Below are 17639 nucleotides of genomic sequence, written 5' to 3'. Positions count from 1 at the left end.
GTTGAGGGGGGGGGGGGGGGCGAGGGCTACCTCCTTCAACGATTTTCCTAAGAATTGATCTTCAAATGCTGCACCTGGTTCTTTCTGAATCTGATACACACATTTTAAATCCTGCCCCACGAAGAGGCCCAATTTTCTTAGGACGCTAGGGCTCCCCAGCAGAAAAGCATTTGAGCCTTTGTGTCCTTCCCAACGAGACAGGCCGTAAGATCAGACACAAAACTGTCATTTTTAACCATAACCATCTGTCATACTGAATATGTTGTAAAATGTGCAAGAAATATGTTCCACGCCCATTACCATACCCTCTGGCTTACACATTACAGTAACTATTCGCAGAAGAAGAGACTCTGTCTGTATTCCCCGGTTCAGTTATTCTGGAAATACTCCTTTCCAAGTTTGGAACGATTTATGTAAGTAAACCACTTTCTTTTTATTCGATAAATGAAAATTTTCTAAATCTTTTGAAGTATTTGCTTTAAAAAAGACACGTAAAATATTTCTGTAAGTATTGGATACATCTAAAATGGCATTGCCCATGTTTTTCGAAATTTTGAAGGACATAGTCGCAAAATTTTTATTTTTGTCCCGCGATCAATGTGCTGTTTTCGAAACCTCGATAAACATCGAAGTTTTCACCACTCTCAAACCAAAACCCACAATGCAGACCTATCTGATTTATGAAAAATCCGGATTTTCTTAAGGTATTTTCAGGAACGCCAGATCACATTTTAGAGTATAGGGAGGGAGCTTTAGATAAGCTCCTTTGTGGTAGTTTGCCACTGTCATTCTTCATACCACAACCTTGATATTAGCCATTAACATACCCAAAGGAAGGTATTTTATTTTATTCTGATATTTTATTCTGCAAAATACTATTTTATTCTTTCAAATAGATTCTGACAACTTGGCACTCCTGAGGGAAAAGACAGCTCGTAAGGGTGAAACTTTTCAAACCATTTGATTGACACTTGAATGAGAAAGAATAAATGTTAACCTTCTGAAGTACTCAATATGCGTTAGTTTGCTTGGGTTTGCTGACCAGCTTTCCTGAGTTGAAAACAAAAAATCCCTAAATATCCGGAGTCACTGATGACCCCCGTGACTAAACTGCACATTAAAAAAGGGCAAAGGGTTTTTAAGATTGCGTCATAACAAAACCGCTGTCAATGCTTACGAAAAAGTTGGGTAGGAAATGACTTCATCGTCATAAAGCGAAAGAACTCAAAGTATTAACCTGATAGGTGATGTGTAATCTGATAGGAAAGAAAACAAAGATACTATTAACATGACGTAAATCATTTAAACTCCATTCAATTTCAATAGCAGTAAACCGCAAATCCGACAGTTTCCAAGTATTCTGCATAAAGCCCTAGTCTACTAGTCCTTACGAAATTCTTACGAGATTTTCAAGCTACGCTTATTATAACTTCTGCTTCCTCTTTCAAGGTAACAAGCGTGAAAAACTGACGGGAAGAGCTGAAAAAAAGATGAACAAAATTAAGAAGCTTAAAAATTTTTCTGGAGGATCAAAAACTTTGAAGCAAAGAACACATTTCACAGCAATGTCTTGTCAAATGCTGCAGTTTCCAACAAAGGCTCTCTGAAAAGGGGGGCTTATTAAAGATCTGTTTTTAAAGAGATGTAATGCAGTTGCATTTGAGATCCTTTTAAGCAGAATTCAAGACTGTACCAAAATTCGGTTGATCATTTGCCAATCAACTTGTCAATTTGCTTTGGTAACTTTTTGAGTACGCCCACTTTCTACATTTGACGCTCTGGAACCCAGGGTACTTTTTGAGCAAAGAGTCTTAGACTGGTTGTTGAAGACTTTGTGTCAGTCAAGAAAGCTGCCAAATAAATAAAAACTTAAGAAGAAAGTTTTCGAAAAGCAGACTTGAAATTGGAATAAGGTCAAAAATCCCTATTTGCTGACATATCTATTATAAACCGTCAGTGAAAATATGAATGCATAAAGGAAAACTTCTAGATTTTCGTCTCAGCGCTTTGAGAAAATTGATTTTATCCAATCCGACTTACCGAGTATACATACAATCAATGGCAATTCACTATCTAGAGTAGCCAATGGTCCACTTAGAAAAGAACTTTCGCGAGTTTAACACACATTTGAATCAACTATAGGCTCTGGCATGGCGTCTTTTGTCCACATATCCTCCTAGAATGTGCTCCGTCTTCTACAACCCCCCCTTCCAATATTGCATCCCTGACCATAGCATCGCAAAAGTAGTGGAAATTGACAGCAAGCGAGAAACAAGGATAAGTACTGAATTCCTGGGATATCACATAAATACTACGATCAGTCACCGACCTAAATTATTTATTACAATTTGGTTAAAATCTATTTCACAAGTAGACAGCTATCTAAAAGATTTGGTTTCAATTACGAAACTAATTACACGAAAACGCATACCCGTTTACACCCACTGATAAAGAAACATATTCTTTCATTGCAAAATTAACGAAGCCAAGTTTTACGATGTTTTACGATGTTTTACGATGTTTTACGATGTTTTACAATGTTTTACGATGTTTCACGATGTTTTACAATGTTTTACGATGTTTTATAATATTTTACGATGCTTTACGATGTTTTACAATGTTTTACGATGTTTTACAATGTTTTACGATGTTTTACGGTGTTTTACGATGTTTTGCAAAATTTGATTTCCATCAAACATTTCGTAAAACATCTCTTTTTTCATGTTTGATCAACAATGTTGCGTTCGTTTGGCCACCCCTTAAAACATTAGTTTTACTCACAAAACATGAAACATAATTAATTAGGGAAGAAACAAAAATTGGCAAAAATTTTGCGAAACAACGTAAAGGCGAATAAAAATAAAAATAAACCCAGGGGGAATGTTGTAGCCTACAAAGTAGAACAAATCGCACGCACACTAAAGACAAGTTCATACCATTGAGATGCAAAGTACAAGCGACAATAAACCAAGTGTTCGATGAAGACAAAAACCTCGAGCACTACAATGGGATTTGATTGCTTGACGTTTGTCTTTGCTTCTAGGCTTCATAGAAGGATCTGTCAATACCAAAAAAATCAACGGCATTCTGAGCCAGAAGCTTGTCCTGCAAATAAGAAAGTGAATTTCCAATGTCAAACAAAATTAAAATGAAATAAATGTAGTGCTACGTGACAGTGAGATTTGCAGATGAAGGAAACAGTATGAGAAAAGCACGCATTCGTTTCTAGCAGTACAGAACAAGGGAAATATAAAGTTCAGCGAATAATTTGCTATATCATAAATATACGAGAAATACCGCTCAAAAAGAAGTAATAAAACGGAACGCCGCTCTTTCCAACTGTCATTTTCCTTTGCTTATTGTGAAATATTTCAGGATAGTTATTATGGCCTTAGGCATATAAAGTTTTGCCAAATTTATACTAACCTTTAGCTCGTCACTAAATCCTGGCATGGATTGAATCAGCTGTCCAGGGTGGTGTTCCCCGAGTGGAAATGGATAATCACTACCAAGCATTATTTTATCCTAAGATGATATATTAAAAATCAAACGATAAATCAAAATCAATAATTAACAGAAATTTGCTTTATAAAGAAAATAAAAATCTTGCTATGATGTATTTTGTGAAGCTTCAACTGTTTCTGCAAAGTTCAACCAAAACTTTTAATATTGTACTAAAAACATAAAAAATATTTCTTCATTACCATTCGTAGAAACCTACAATACAACACCATAAATGCGGTTCTACGAGAAGCAAAAATACTATGTCAACAGTTTGAGTTAAACATTCTGTAATTAAGAACCTGTTCATCTTGATGAGAAACTAGATTCTTATTACAAGAGGAAAAAAAATCAATTCCTTGGTGAACCTTAGTTTTTCTTAGAAATTGAAACAAAAGGTCAAGTATGAACAAAGTTATATACACTATGCAATGCCCTAAACTTCTGCAATGATTCTAAGTTTAAATATTGGTCAAAAAGTCTTTATAGACAATACCCAGTGCAGTGAATTTTATAATGATGACAATATTTTGTATGCAGGCTTGAAAAAAGAACTTGTAAACCTCTGAATGAACTTTAGTACCTTCTAATTAAGAACCTTTTTCAGCCTATAGCCCCAATAAAAAGAGTTTGTATTTGCGGGAATTTATTGCATTTTTGAAAGCAAGGATATCAAAATAGACAAAGAGGGGAAGGGACAAAATCCCAAAAATATCTGTTTAGCATTGTACAGTTGATTACTTCAAGCTTGATAGGTAAAAATCAAAAAGCTCGATCGACTGAAGACTGCAAAAAGGCTATTACCTCGCCAATTGTTCTTACTAGATGTGACAGAGCATCTGCATCGTGAACTAATGAGTCTGTGTAAATCTGCCCAATGTATTTTCTACAATGCGAAAATATTTCTCATGAAATCAGTTCGCTAAGAGAAAATGGCCAATCACATTTCATACTCACTGAGAGAAAATGTGAGCGCGTGACAAGATCATGACAGGGCTGGAGCCTGTGAACCCCATCTCACAATTGTTCTCAGTACATTTTCATCAAATCTTGTTACACGTTTGCTAAAACATGGACAATGAAGATGCAGTAAATAAAGATTAAACCGTTGTAGAACGGGATATTAAAAAAGTGTATTAATAAATAGCTGGAGAACGGGATATTTGAAATATTGTCTGATAGAAAAACGCAACTAACGATATTCAGAACCGAATAGTCGAACTGGCTATCACAAGAATTTGCAAGGAGAAGAGATCATTGGTATCTTTGGCAATGCTTGATCAGAAATAACTTGCTTCGGAATCAGGGGCGGACACTTGATCAAATATTGGGGGGGCAAGCCTATTGTTTTAATAAGATGACGTCACATGTCCCAAGAATTAATATTGATGGTCACTTTCTTTGTCACATATATCGAAATTATTAATCACTGTCGTATATATTTCACGAGCATTCTGATAAGTGTTTTTATTTAGCATCGGTAGGTTATGCTGAACAATTATCATGATGAGAATTATTCAATGCAAATCGAAATGTTTTATAAATGAAAGCTTGACATCTGCTCAGCAAATAGTTTGAGATCTGCAGCATCACCGATGGAAACTGGTATTACTTAAGAAATAATTATTTGAATTAAAATAAACCCTCGTTTTGAATTTAAATACAATTAGAAATACAGCCTCGTTTTGGGATCTATTCAGAACTTCATTGTGCGACTTTTTAAGCACAAATTATGATTTACCAGCATACTGTCAGTTCTAAAAAAAATCAATTTTGCTTATGTTTCCATTGTAGGCTAAACAGAAATATAAAATTTGACAACTTATAAGGGATTAGGCAGCGAAAATGTTTTTAATCATAGAATGTTTAACATAATTTTATTGCCATGAGTTCAAGATCATGAGTTGATTCAACATCAATAGTTAACGCTTGCATTAAGACTATGTTACATGGTCCTGAATCCAAATCTTAGTTCAAGTCTTTCTGCAATTCAAGTAATTCAAGTCAAATGTTTTTTCAAAGAAGTCAGTAGGTTTATAAGGCTATTTCTCATAACGATTTATACGGTATAAAAATCCTCTGCCACATTTGAAAATAAATCTAGAACTCGTCCACGCTTACCTTGGATTGATTTTGTTGTTAACTGCACAGAGGTCTGGCCGCACATTGAATCCATGCTCAACGCGCCCAATTATCAAAGGAAAAGAGCCACCTAAAAATAAAAATTTCAGAAAATGTAATGACACTGACATATTAGTACTGAATCAACCAACAGTGGACCCTTAAAAACATGCTTTTGCTTTTAAAAAAAGTTTCTTTTAAACTGACATTTAAATAAGTAAAACTGTTAGGGTGCTGAATATTTTCATTTTGATTCATTTAGATCTACTTCTTTATATTCAAATACTAGACAAAAACACACTTTAATAGCTTCCCCAAAAAAGATTCATAATGAATTTCTCAAATTTGCAGTAGACTACTTAGTATGAATTTCATACCTCCATGGGCAAAACAGACTTTGAGTTTCGGAAATTTCTCCAAAACGCCACCAAAAATCATAGAGCAAATAGCAATGGATGTCTCTGAAGTCATTCCTGAAAGTGAACAGATGAGAGGCGAATATGAGTTCCTTTTGTAGAAATTGAATTCACCTTGATAACATGATGTAGATTGCGCATTCAAAATTCTATATATTTTGTGATATTGCATTATCTTGTGGCCCTAGTAGGTATAGATATATTCGAACTTTGGACATATCCCAAAGGCCTTGTCCATGAGAAATTTCGTCCAGCATGCCAAAAAATTCAACAAATTGCCCACACAGTATTGCCTGCACAGTATTTGTCACAGGGCTTGTGTTACAGATCTGACCAAGATTTCGTTTTGGGCTATTTCAATAAAGATTTTATGTCGGAATTTAGAGTCTGCACGCGCACACAACATGAATATAGCTTCAGAGCAAGTTGCACTTCGCTCTTACCAACCAGCCATGGCAGCCAGTATTTGCTCATTCGACCATCTTGCTGCATATCCCAAGGATGCACGAATACACAAGCACCAAGGTCCTCAGCTGCCTAAAATTTAAGACAGAAGCATAAATTTCACGATTTCCTTCAGTTTTAGAATACTTAAAAAACCTACCCAGGCATTTCTTAGACCAAAGCCTCTGTTTATTAATTTCACAGACTATTTCAATATCACTTCTTAAAGGATTTAAAGCTCCAACCAAAAAATTTAATAATGCTTCAGAGTAATTTTTCCTTTTCGAGGTAGATTTCAAGACGATCTTTAATAATGTCTCATGGTTATCAAGAAACTGTTTAACAAATGGCAGGAGCGATGACAGAAAAGTTGACAAATACAATGACAAGACACAAGACATTATATCAAGATGGGAACATTTTTTGCTCTAGTAAGGGTTATGGAAAGTTAAAAACAGCAACGATGCTAAAATTGACACTTGAAGTCACTGAAATAAGAATATAACTGGAAGTCACTGAAAGAAGTTTAAAAAATAAAAACGATTATGAAGTGAGCAAACGGTACTGTGGGTAGAGAAGAGCAGTTAAAAATGTTTCAACCAGAAGGGCTGAAAACTTATTTTTCGATTGAGTTCGAATATCTATTAACTTCTTTAACCAGAGTCTTGTTACTTTCATGGCCATAAAGTTCTATTAAACTGTAGTTCGAATATCTATTAAACTGGTATCTGAAAACAGTTGTGCTGGCCATATCACTTAGGAGTCTTTTTACCTTTTTGCAGTCATAGGGTTATCTGATTATTTGATAACTAACACAATTTATGAATATCAAGTATATCTTTTGATTTCATGCTGACGTGCCAGTTAAGAACAGCTATCTACAACGTGCAGAGACACATTGAGCATCCACAGGTAAAAATTTTCCGGCGCCATGCACGTGATATCCTGGAATATAACATCTCTCGTGGCAATAGAGATAGAAAAGGGAAATTAATTCTGACGAAATTAATTCAGAGGTTTACAGCCAACCAGACAATCCTTTTCTTTTCCAAACAACCATACGTCAATCTGACCATTTAATCGAATATTTCACCGGTCGTTGGAGGAAAAGCATCCCGTCCCACCCACCATTTGATTCGCTCTGGTTTGGAACTAAACATAACATAATCGTAATAAGTATAAGAAAACTGATAAATTAACGTTATATCAATGTTCCTTTCTTTAATTTAAAGGCATTTGACATGCATAAGTACAGTGAATGCAAAAACAACTTAGGCCAAATTGATCAGAGCACGCGCACAAGATAGGAATTGGAAACTGCTCACGTGAAATCACTGCGCGCTACGCTAGGGTTTCACCGATTTGCAGAAAGGCGAAAACTGCTCACGTGTTTTTTTCTGTGCGCAATTTGATTGGTCAACCGCTCGTGGCCTGTAAGCTACTATTACCTTTGTCAAATACCTTTAAGGCCTGTTATAGATAATAATGTAGTAACGGCACATAATCATTAAACAGGCAACACATAGTGTTCAATGAATTTGTTGGGAGAGGCTGCAACAAGAGAACTTAGTCTTGACTCTAATAAAATAAAAAATCTCTTGTTCATATAAACATAGCCAACAGAAAAATATTAAGAAATATATAAGAAGATGAAATAGAAGTAAAGACTCGACCTTCCAGAATGGCATCAGCTCCTCTGCATCAAGATTCCAATCGCCGATATGAGATCCGATTTCAACGCCTGGGAATTTGAGCTCCTATAATAAGTGGTAGTTCATTAGCAGTTGGGTTCATAATTCTTCAGTACTTATTATTGCTTATCGTATATTGGTTATGTCTGTCATTTAGGGTAATCGAAAGGGTAGATAGGGGGTATTTCACATTTAGATAGTTTATGATACTGCAAAATCGGAATACCTTGATGCATCTCGTCAATTCTTTCACTGCCAATTCCGGAGCCTTTAAAAATAAAACATTAAATAAATATCAAATAAAAAAAGTTCCTTTCTTTACAATAGTAACTTTCTTTACTCTTCTTTACTATAAAAAAGACTATAGTAAAGGAAGTATGCTATTGTCACCTTAATTTTCTATATTTAAACGTTTTTTAACCGTTTCTTGCGCTCCTCTCAACTTATCGTAGGCTTCGAAGCTTTGAAATAAAAAAAGGGAGAACAAGCTCCAAGTTTAATCTTTCTGAGCTCATATTGCACTAGTTCTTTGATTATGCCAATTCTTCTTACGTGCTAAAGTTGACTCACAAAAAAGTGAAGCTTTGATACGCTGTCTTAATACGGGAAACACAAGCTAACTGTGGCCTTCCAAAATCTATGGCATCCTTTCTATCAACCTGTCTTAAAACGGCAAGCTGTTTTATTTTAATACGCAAAGAAAGCATGTCCATACTTGCGTACCTGCATGGGTAGCGTTCCCAGAGCCAAAAACCTTTTTGGATATTTATCAACTGTGTTTTTAAGATCATTATTGATAAGCTGGCAAAAGTCTAGCGTATCTTCTGGTTTTGCCTGAAATTTAAAAGATTAATTAAAAAAGATGTAACAGTAAGTTAGGAGTACGCATGTGCTTTGAAACTTATAGAAAAAATCGTTGTTATAAAGACTTAAAAAGGTAGTACCATTTTTTGTTAATTAAAACTGAAAAAGACTGTGAAAAGCTAAAACTTGTAAATACAAAACGAATTACACAGCTGTAATGTAGGAAAACTCTAGAAGACAACAAAATCTTGTCCTATTTTTCTGAGAAGAACATTTAAAGATTTTTGATGATTTTGCATCGGTTAAGGTGAGTTGAACTCCAATTGTATTATTCAAGCGAATAAATTAGTATTGCAACCAACGACGATTTAGAATAGGAAAGTATAATTTACCCAGTAACTGAACATCACAGGAACTGTAGACAAGACTTGAACAGTAACACCTGCAAGATAGATGAGATTAAAAGTGCTTGGAAAATTTAGGGAAGTGTCTCAATAGCTAAACGGCGACGCAACAGAATAGGTGGCCATGTACCTAACTTGACATGACAGGGGTGCAGCAACCAAATATTATTGATTTTTGGATGCTTGAAGTTAATTATAAAGTTTAATCACTTTTTGTGCATGCATTACTTCCATTATTTAAAACATTTAAAAATTATAGAGAAAAATAAAGTAATGAAAATTGTCACGAAGCAGATGTCATGATATCATGTATGAACAATATTTTGGCGGTACAAAATGGATTTGAAAAAAGCAAACACTGTGCAATACACTGGTGGGTCGAAATAAGCCAATCAGAAAAACGCAGGCACATGACCGGTACTATAGTTGTACAAACAGTACTGCGTGCCCAAGGACCGAGAAACCGAGAGCCGGGGGCCTTTACCCCCCAAAAAACTTAAGTAGTATAAGTAAAGTACGTCTATTTTGTAAAATATGGCTGTTTTTACACTTATTTATCAGGGCTGCCCCCCCCCAAAAAAGTTGTATCTCGGTCTTTGCGCGTGCATATAGGATATCATGTATGCAACTAACAGAAAATTAGCATGCTCAAAAGATTTTTTTAAAAAAACATTCAGCTCTGGATAATTTGCACTCGAGTAATTCGAAGTTTTACTAACATGACCAAATTTTCAGGCTTCCTGAAAATCTCCAAAAAGCCTTACAAAAACCTCTATTATTCGAATTTCTAAATTCTAACTTTTCGCTATTCAATCAATTTGGTCGGTCCCCTGCCGAAAACAGTCTCTCTAGCTTGAATTTTCTGCGAATTTTGAGAAATTAGCTGAGACGACTAAGTTCGAACTCGAGGAACCACTAATAGAAAAAAACATTTACAATCTGGAGTGCAAATCTTCTAGAGGTACCTAGATAACCTTTTTGCTTTCTTTTGCTTAGTTTTCTTGCATTTATATAAAGCTCTAATTAAAAATTGTAAAATTTCATTCAAAGTGGAGACTAGTTAGGTGTCCTTGCGTCTTTTACCACTATGGGTGGCATATATTAGAGTAGCTTTAGTTGAAGTTAGTTTAAATTTATGAAGAAAAAACAAACCAAATTGACAATAAAGGAAGGGTACCAGTTTCATCCATTTCTTTCAGTCTCTCTTCTGGGGACCAGCAATTAGGCTGAACTTTTCTAAAGAATTTATCATCGATCATCATGTCTGCATCCTTGAAAAACAAAGTACAAAAATTCAAATTTAGAAAACCACTGAACAGACCTTCACCAACTATACTAGCACAGGTCTCATAACAATAAATGCTATGAGCCATGTTTTAAATGTAGAGTGGCTAGGACCACCTCAGCCTACGTGCCTATGAATAAAATACAAATATTCATCTTAACATTTGCACCTTATGTAGATCTAGACATTTCTAGACAAATCTTTGGTTTAAATGATTAAAATGAATCTTATTAACCCCACATATATCTATATATGACACCCTGTAGATGGGTTCCCAAGATTAAATAAAAGTTTCAAAAGATTGAAAGAAACATTGACTGCAGCAAATTATGAACGAAATAGCAGTATTCCAGAAAGGGTATCTACAGGCTATGGCTAATGGCTCACTGGACGAAAATAGCCTGTGAATTGTATCACATCCAATGTGAAAGGCTTTTTTTAAAAAGGTTTTGGCATGTTTCTTTCTCATACCCATCTATTCTTTGAAAATACTTAAACTTTCAATTGAGTAGCTGATTTTGGTATAAAATGATTTTGAAGCCACATTTGATAATCTTACCTTCCTTCCAGTGCATTTTTGAAGTTGAATCCAATTACCATATCCATATCGCTAAGAAAAATAGAAAGATATGAAGACAGTTTTCTATAAACAAAAAGACTTCCTAAAAAAACAAAGATTATTTCTACAATACTATTTCTTGGAATTTTTTCTTTTTTGGCATTTCTGCTCAACATTGGCATTCATAAAGATAGACATCAAGTTCAGGGCAAATGTAAATAAATACAATGATTGGGACATGGCAGCTGTTATCTGGGTTGTCCCTAGGATACTCTGTCAATTGGGAGTATATAAATTGCCCCCTTTTGGCAAAAAGGGTATAATGTACACGGAATGACTCATAAAATGATCTCATATTAGCAGTAGCAAAATATGCCTCTGCATGATTTTTTTTCCCAACACCTGATTACTAGATCTTGTACCTCTGTATAAACAGGCAAATAGTTTAATTTACCACAGCTCAAGCCTAAAGATAACCAGTTTGAGCCAATAAGGCAAGGTGTATAATATTTTGTAAGACTTCCTTAGTGAAGATAAGTTAATTGGGCCCAGAGGCAGATTTGAACTGGTGAGTGACTAGTGCAAGTGGGTCTATACATATTCTAATAATTCAATTAAAAAGCAATTTTTAGTTACCTTTAATTAGAAAAAACCAAAGAAAAATTATGTAATATTAGACGTAAATTTATGTAATATAAAATTATTTGCCCTGATGTTAAAACTGTAAGTGGTCAAAAATCAAGATGTTAATATCATGTACTACATTCAAAATTGATTTCAATTAATGTAAAGATGTAGATAAATAATATCATGGCTTACTCAAATATTCATTAGGAGATGGCTAAAACAGTCTTCCTCATTTAATGTGTGAAGTTGCACAGGCACACATTGCCACAGGCATGGACTGAACAATGCAAGCGATTGATCACACCTATGAGTCAGATACTTGATCATTGTTTTATCACCTTTCTATGATTGCATTTCTTCCACCAGGTAGGGGAGGTGGGGTTCCGTAGTGAAGGTAACTGGCAATGTGCTAGGAGCAAGAGTTCATTTTTTGGACTTCTTGGCAAGCCAAGGGTATACATTTTACAATTCTGATCAAGCCAATCCAAGGTATAGCCAAGAAAAACATGTTTGACAATATAAGCCTAGAGGGAACATCCTTTGAAAGCACGAATTTCTTCCCAACAACAAATATCTGTTGATAGCAAACTATTCAATGAAACAAATCAACCTTTGGCATATTTCTGAGTTTAAACCAATAATTTTGAGGTATCTGCCAAATCCAATTGCTTGGGAATGGATCTTTGCAATTGTATCATTTTTCAATATTAATTTATGCCAAGGGTATCCATTTTGTAGAAGTTGGTCTAGCCAAGGGTACCATTTTAATAAAAATTAGTACGAATGGAACCACTAGGACTGTGCTTGCAGCAGACCCCTACAAAAGATTAACGGTTACAGTTTGTGTTATCGATAAACAGTTTTTAACATTCAATGATAAGCACAACCCAAAACTAAGCACCTTAGAATCTTTACAAATGAGTCAGATATTCGGCAATTAATAATGCATTTATAATTGGTTTTTACTCTAATCATGGTTTCCAGATTTTTGGAATGGTTGGCAACCAAACATTTCACAATCTCACAGCTCGTGGTCTAATTTGGCCAGCCAAACAAAATATTGGCAATCAGCTTAATTTTGGCAAATTGTGTGGAAAAGTAGTTTGATAAAAACAGCTTTTCACATTAAAATAACATTCATTGTTATTTTTTCCTCTGTTTTTATTTTCTAACTAAAAATTTTGATCCTTTGTGACACAATTTTAATGGGAACCAAGCTTAAAAAGAAAAGAAAATACACATGCATGAAATTTTTTATGCCTGATTTACAGCACTTGTGGGAATTTCTTTATGAAGAAGACTGCATAGCGTTTCAACTTGTAGGTGAATAAAGGTTTTTGATTTAGTGACTACATGTTTCTGAAGTCTTCTTGACCACCAAGAATCAGTGGTTTCGTGGCGAATGAATTCTAGAGGGGGCCAGAAAGAAAAATTTTATGTAAGTGTGAAGGGGGGGGGGGGTGGGAAAACTCATAAGGTAGAAAAGGTAGAAAAGCTCATAACTTTTGCCATAGCTGGAAAGATATTTAAAATGTACTTTTATCTTGTCTCTGTTTCTTCGTACTTACAGTGAACGTTCCTGACATCCATAGATTAGGAGAAGGGTAGAATGAAGTTATTACCTGGATAACTCACTTTTAGGTACGTTCAGGCACTTAAAGCATTTGTTGTATGTGTATTAGGTTTGTTTTTTGTAAAGGTTCCTTTATATTGCAGAGTCAGTCATCATTGACAGTTACAAATTCGCCACACTGTAGGAATTTTTTTGTGCGGGGAACGCAAGAACAATAATTTTGAAATTTGCGCATAACGAACATTTCCCGCGAAATCGTGCGCGGAATGTGAAGCAAAGGCTTTCGAAAAAACCATTTATCTTTGTTTTTTCTTGTTATCAGAAGACAGAAGTTTAAATGGTGGAATATTCGCGGGGAAGATGACCAGATAAACAAATATTGTGCGTGGAATCTACGGCGGAATCTTAATAATGCGCAGGCGGAATGAATCTTAATAACGCGTTCCCCCGCGCAAAGACCAAACTTTTCAGTCTGGCAAATTCGTGAACATCGTTATTTAATTTCAAGGATATCTGAGCAAAATACCTCTTTTAGATTAGGCCACGACTCTGGCAGAATGTGGTTGTGGACATCTATTTTCATACCGCCACCTTTTCCGAACAAAAACACCGGCAATTCACCACCTGGGCCTAGTAGGGTTCGCAAGAAGCAAGATATAACCAAACCCTCTGAACCAAGCCCCTGATTGCCTCTGATTCAATCTGGCGCATGACTGGGAGGCCGGGCGCCAAATTCCTGGAAGACAAAAAGACAAACCAAACCCTCGGTGGAGACTTGACTTGCCCAAGTCCCAGTTATTAATCAAAGAAAAAACAATAAATTCAAGAAAAAAGAAATGTTGGAGGGAGGGAAGGAAGAGAGAGAAGGAAGGGGGAAAGAGGGGAAAATGGGTGTCACATGAGTGCGGGTGAATTTTTCTTACGAATTTTTTTCAGCAGAGCAAGCTGCTTTTTATCACATGAACCCTACAGGGCGTGTCCATTTCTATGGGCTTGTCCATTTCTATGAGCGTGTCCATTTCTATGGGCGTGTTCATTCAATTTGACAAAGATGCTAGACGTTTTTGTCTTTTCTTTCAGAGGCAAATTTTCCTATAATTCATTGGGCACTTCAACAGAATTCTTGTCTTTGCTGAGGGAAATTCCCGCATAGCAGGCATAACTGGGGCTAGTCTCCTGTTCAACCAAAGTGTACTTGGAAGCTTTTGATATTATTTATTATCATTGCACTGTACAACGATTGTAACTTTCAATCACTGAACATTAATGTATTGATGACTTTCTGTTTCTTGTTTTAGAGAAGATGAATGTTCCTTATATAGGGTGTGGTAATAGGCATCCACATGGGCATGAAATAGCCCCTATATTTATTTACACGGGTTCGCCTGAGATAGAAGGGAGTAGGGCTGGCCCTTCCTAGCGATAGTCCCTTCCTAGCGATAGTCACAGGAGTGCGAGTGAAATTGTTTACCAAAATTTGTTGTAGCAAACCAAGTTGCTTTTTCATCACCTGATCCCAACTCCCTTCTCTATTCGTTCAATTAGAGATAGAGGCCAGGCTCTTTAATCGTCTTTCGTCGTATTTTCTTCAGAGGGAAGTTCATTGGGAGGCTGGACCGAATTCTTGTTTTTACCAAGGCTAATGTTACTATTATTCCTCTGGGGTTCAAGAGAAATCTTGTCTTCGCCGAGGCTAATGTTAATTTTTTCCAAATATAAGGGCTATTGCGTACCCGCGTAGCGGGTGTAACTGATCCTCACTATGTTTCGCAGCAAGCTATTGTTGTATCAATCCAAACATTTTTAAACATCTATTGACACATCAACGTGTTTGTACCCAAGTATTTTTCACATTCCCACCTTTTTTTAGAATAGCTAATTTTTGCTGAGCCACAACATTCTTGAATCATTCTTAAAAATACAAGGTGTCACTGAGTCGCATAATAGTGTCAAAATAACTCCAAGGCCAAATACGTCAACTTAAAGACAGATAGCGTGAAACTCGCATCTTTCTTGCTTTAAACAAAACTCAAATAAACCAAAAATTTGATTCTTGATGAAGCTTGAGCGTTGCATTATTCTTAAACTATTCTTAAATTTCAGCGATCTTGAGCCTTAATATTCTTATAGACTATTTTCTTATACAAAGTGTGTACCCTGAATCATATGAACGGATCAAAATTCGAAAAAAAGCTAGCCCTACTCAAGCTCTACTGAATAAATCGGTTATTGAACCTCACTGCGCAACCAAACTGTGCTCTGACCCTGAGCCAACAAGGAAAATAGCCTCTCTTGCTATTCGCCCCGTCCTTGTATCACTTTTCTCGCTTCTTAGAAATAGAAACAATTTCATGAGTTATTGACAAATTTTTTGAAAGCTGAAAACTTTGCCACTGTAGCTAGATAAAATCCAATACATGATCCGAAAAATACATTTATTGCTCTGTATATGAAAAATTAGAATTTTTTGCTCAATTGTTGTAGAAATTATTCTTCTTAGGTTCAATTACGGGGACAGAGGTAAGGTACTAGATACGCCCCTCTGGCTGAAGGATTAAAATTACCAATGGGTTCAAATATTCCGAAGATTCAATAAAAAAGAAAGGAAGATTAAATATTTACTTATCATTACTTATCATTCACGCAGTGATAAGTAATGTAAAACTTGGTTCCAAAACCTGTTAAAGCACAAGTTGGTTGTATTCAGTTTTTTAAATATGTTGCGCGGCCCCTTATGCTTACGAGCAGATTATGACACCATACAGGGCCGTAAATCCCGGGGGGGGGACGGGGGGGACAAAATTTCAAAAATTTTCTTCCGCGTCGGACCCAACCATGGTGGGTCCTCCTAAGACAGTAAACTTGATTCTTAGCTCCCAACGCTCAATTTCTTGGGGCCGTCTCTGAAAAATGTTATTCATTCAATTATCAACACAAGTCAATGTACTAAGGAATATCTGTGAATATCTTCTATAGAGCAGAAAGTCTTGAGAAATCCAAAAATATTGACTTTTGTTTTTAAAGTAATTTGCCCCTCAACTGTTTCCATAACACATACCATAAATTCCTTGTGGTGCCATGACCTACTGCATACCTTATATTCATTCGCGCTGCTGACCCCCCCAATTCACATGACAGATTTACGGCCCTGACACCATATAAAACCTCAGCCTTCAAAATTTCTTGGGGCTGACTGCCACCTTGGCCCAGCTCGCTTTGCAAGGCCGTGTCAGAAACATTAGGATTGATGATTTATTCATTGTTTGAATTTTTAATGATATCCAGTTCAGTTGTTACAAACGGAGATCTAGTTGTCTTGTCTTTAAAATTATTCTTTGAAAATTCCCTAGTCATTAATATTACGTCAACCCGTATTATTATGAATTAATTGGGACTAACCATCAGTGGCGTACCCAAGGGGGGGGGGAATAGGGGGGTCCGGACCCCCCCCCACTTTTCTAAAGTATGGTTCTCGAGATTTGTCCAAAAAACGATGTAAAACTCATAGGGGGTAGTATACTGTATGCTTGTGTCAATAACATTTGTAATATACTTTGCTATTTACCGTAGCTAAAATGAATCAAACAATGTTGGAAAATTTTGCAAAATGGGCGTTTCCCCGTTTCAGTGTTTGAAGGGCGCGGTGCAAAAAAATTCTCCAGACCCCCCCCCCCCCCCCTTACTAGCGAAAGACTCAAGACGCACCTTTTGTTGATAAACCATGTTTAAATCCGGAGTCCGCGCGTAAAAATAGGTTCCAGGCCGTGAAGCCGCAAACCTATAATAAGCCCCAATACAGGTGATATTTTAGTGATTTTTTTGCAAAAAGGGACGCTGGAAAAAGGACAATAAATTGAGCACGTTCAATCATGGTTCAATTAGTCTTCGTACTTTCGATCCTCAAGACGTTTAATTTTAATAGTCCATTTTAAAGATTAAATAATTGTTTTCGGTCTTCCGTATTCGAGCCAATGATTTTATGACATCCCGTGTGTTAACCTTTTTGCTTAATCTAGCAGAAAAAGTTCAGTTCAGTTCAGTTTCATATTTTAAATTCTCCACATACAATTTATCATAACAAAACTAATTAATATAAACAAATTACTAAACTACAATAATAACAATAATGCACCTAAAATTAATACAACATACAAATACCGAACAAAGAACAAGATAAATTGCATGGGGGGATTTACTTAAAGGAGGAGCTCTCT

General features: G+C 35.9%; 1 protein-coding gene and 1 long non-coding RNA gene across 2 annotated transcripts; one reads left to right on the top strand and one right to left on the bottom strand.

The window, feature by feature from the left end:
- Positions 1-4: 4 nt before the first annotated feature.
- LOC135682267 (uncharacterized) lies at positions 5-2500 on the top strand. Its single transcript, XR_010515679.2, has 2 exons — positions 5-941; positions 1450-2500. It is a non-coding gene; the product is annotated as an uncharacterized LOC135682267 (long non-coding RNA).
- LOC135682263 (2-amino-3-carboxymuconate-6-semialdehyde decarboxylase) lies at positions 2279-14821 on the bottom strand. The gene is made up of 13 exons (XM_065197077.2): positions 13952-14821; positions 11226-11276; positions 10559-10652; positions 9370-9419; positions 8897-9007; positions 8400-8441; positions 8156-8239; positions 6482-6575; positions 6000-6095; positions 5623-5713; positions 4306-4387; positions 3427-3525; positions 2279-3105 (listed from the first exon to the last, which is right to left on the bottom strand). Exons 1-13 carry the CDS (start codon positions 14006-14008, stop codon positions 3040-3042), a joined length of 1017 nt encoding a protein of 338 aa, XP_065053149.1. The 5' UTR covers positions 14009-14821; the 3' UTR covers positions 2279-3039.
- Between the last annotated feature and the right edge of the window lie 2818 nt (positions 14822-17639).

The sequence above is a fragment of the Rhopilema esculentum genome, chromosome 16 (genome assembly GCF_057945365.1).
Source record: "Rhopilema esculentum isolate cy_ngs chromosome 16, ASM5794536v1, whole genome shotgun sequence".
Taxonomy (NCBI): Eukaryota; Metazoa; Cnidaria; class Scyphozoa; order Rhizostomeae; family Rhizostomatidae; genus Rhopilema; species Rhopilema esculentum.
Note: the sequence above shows the minus strand (reverse complement) of the source record. Positions and strands in the feature narration are given on the sequence as shown.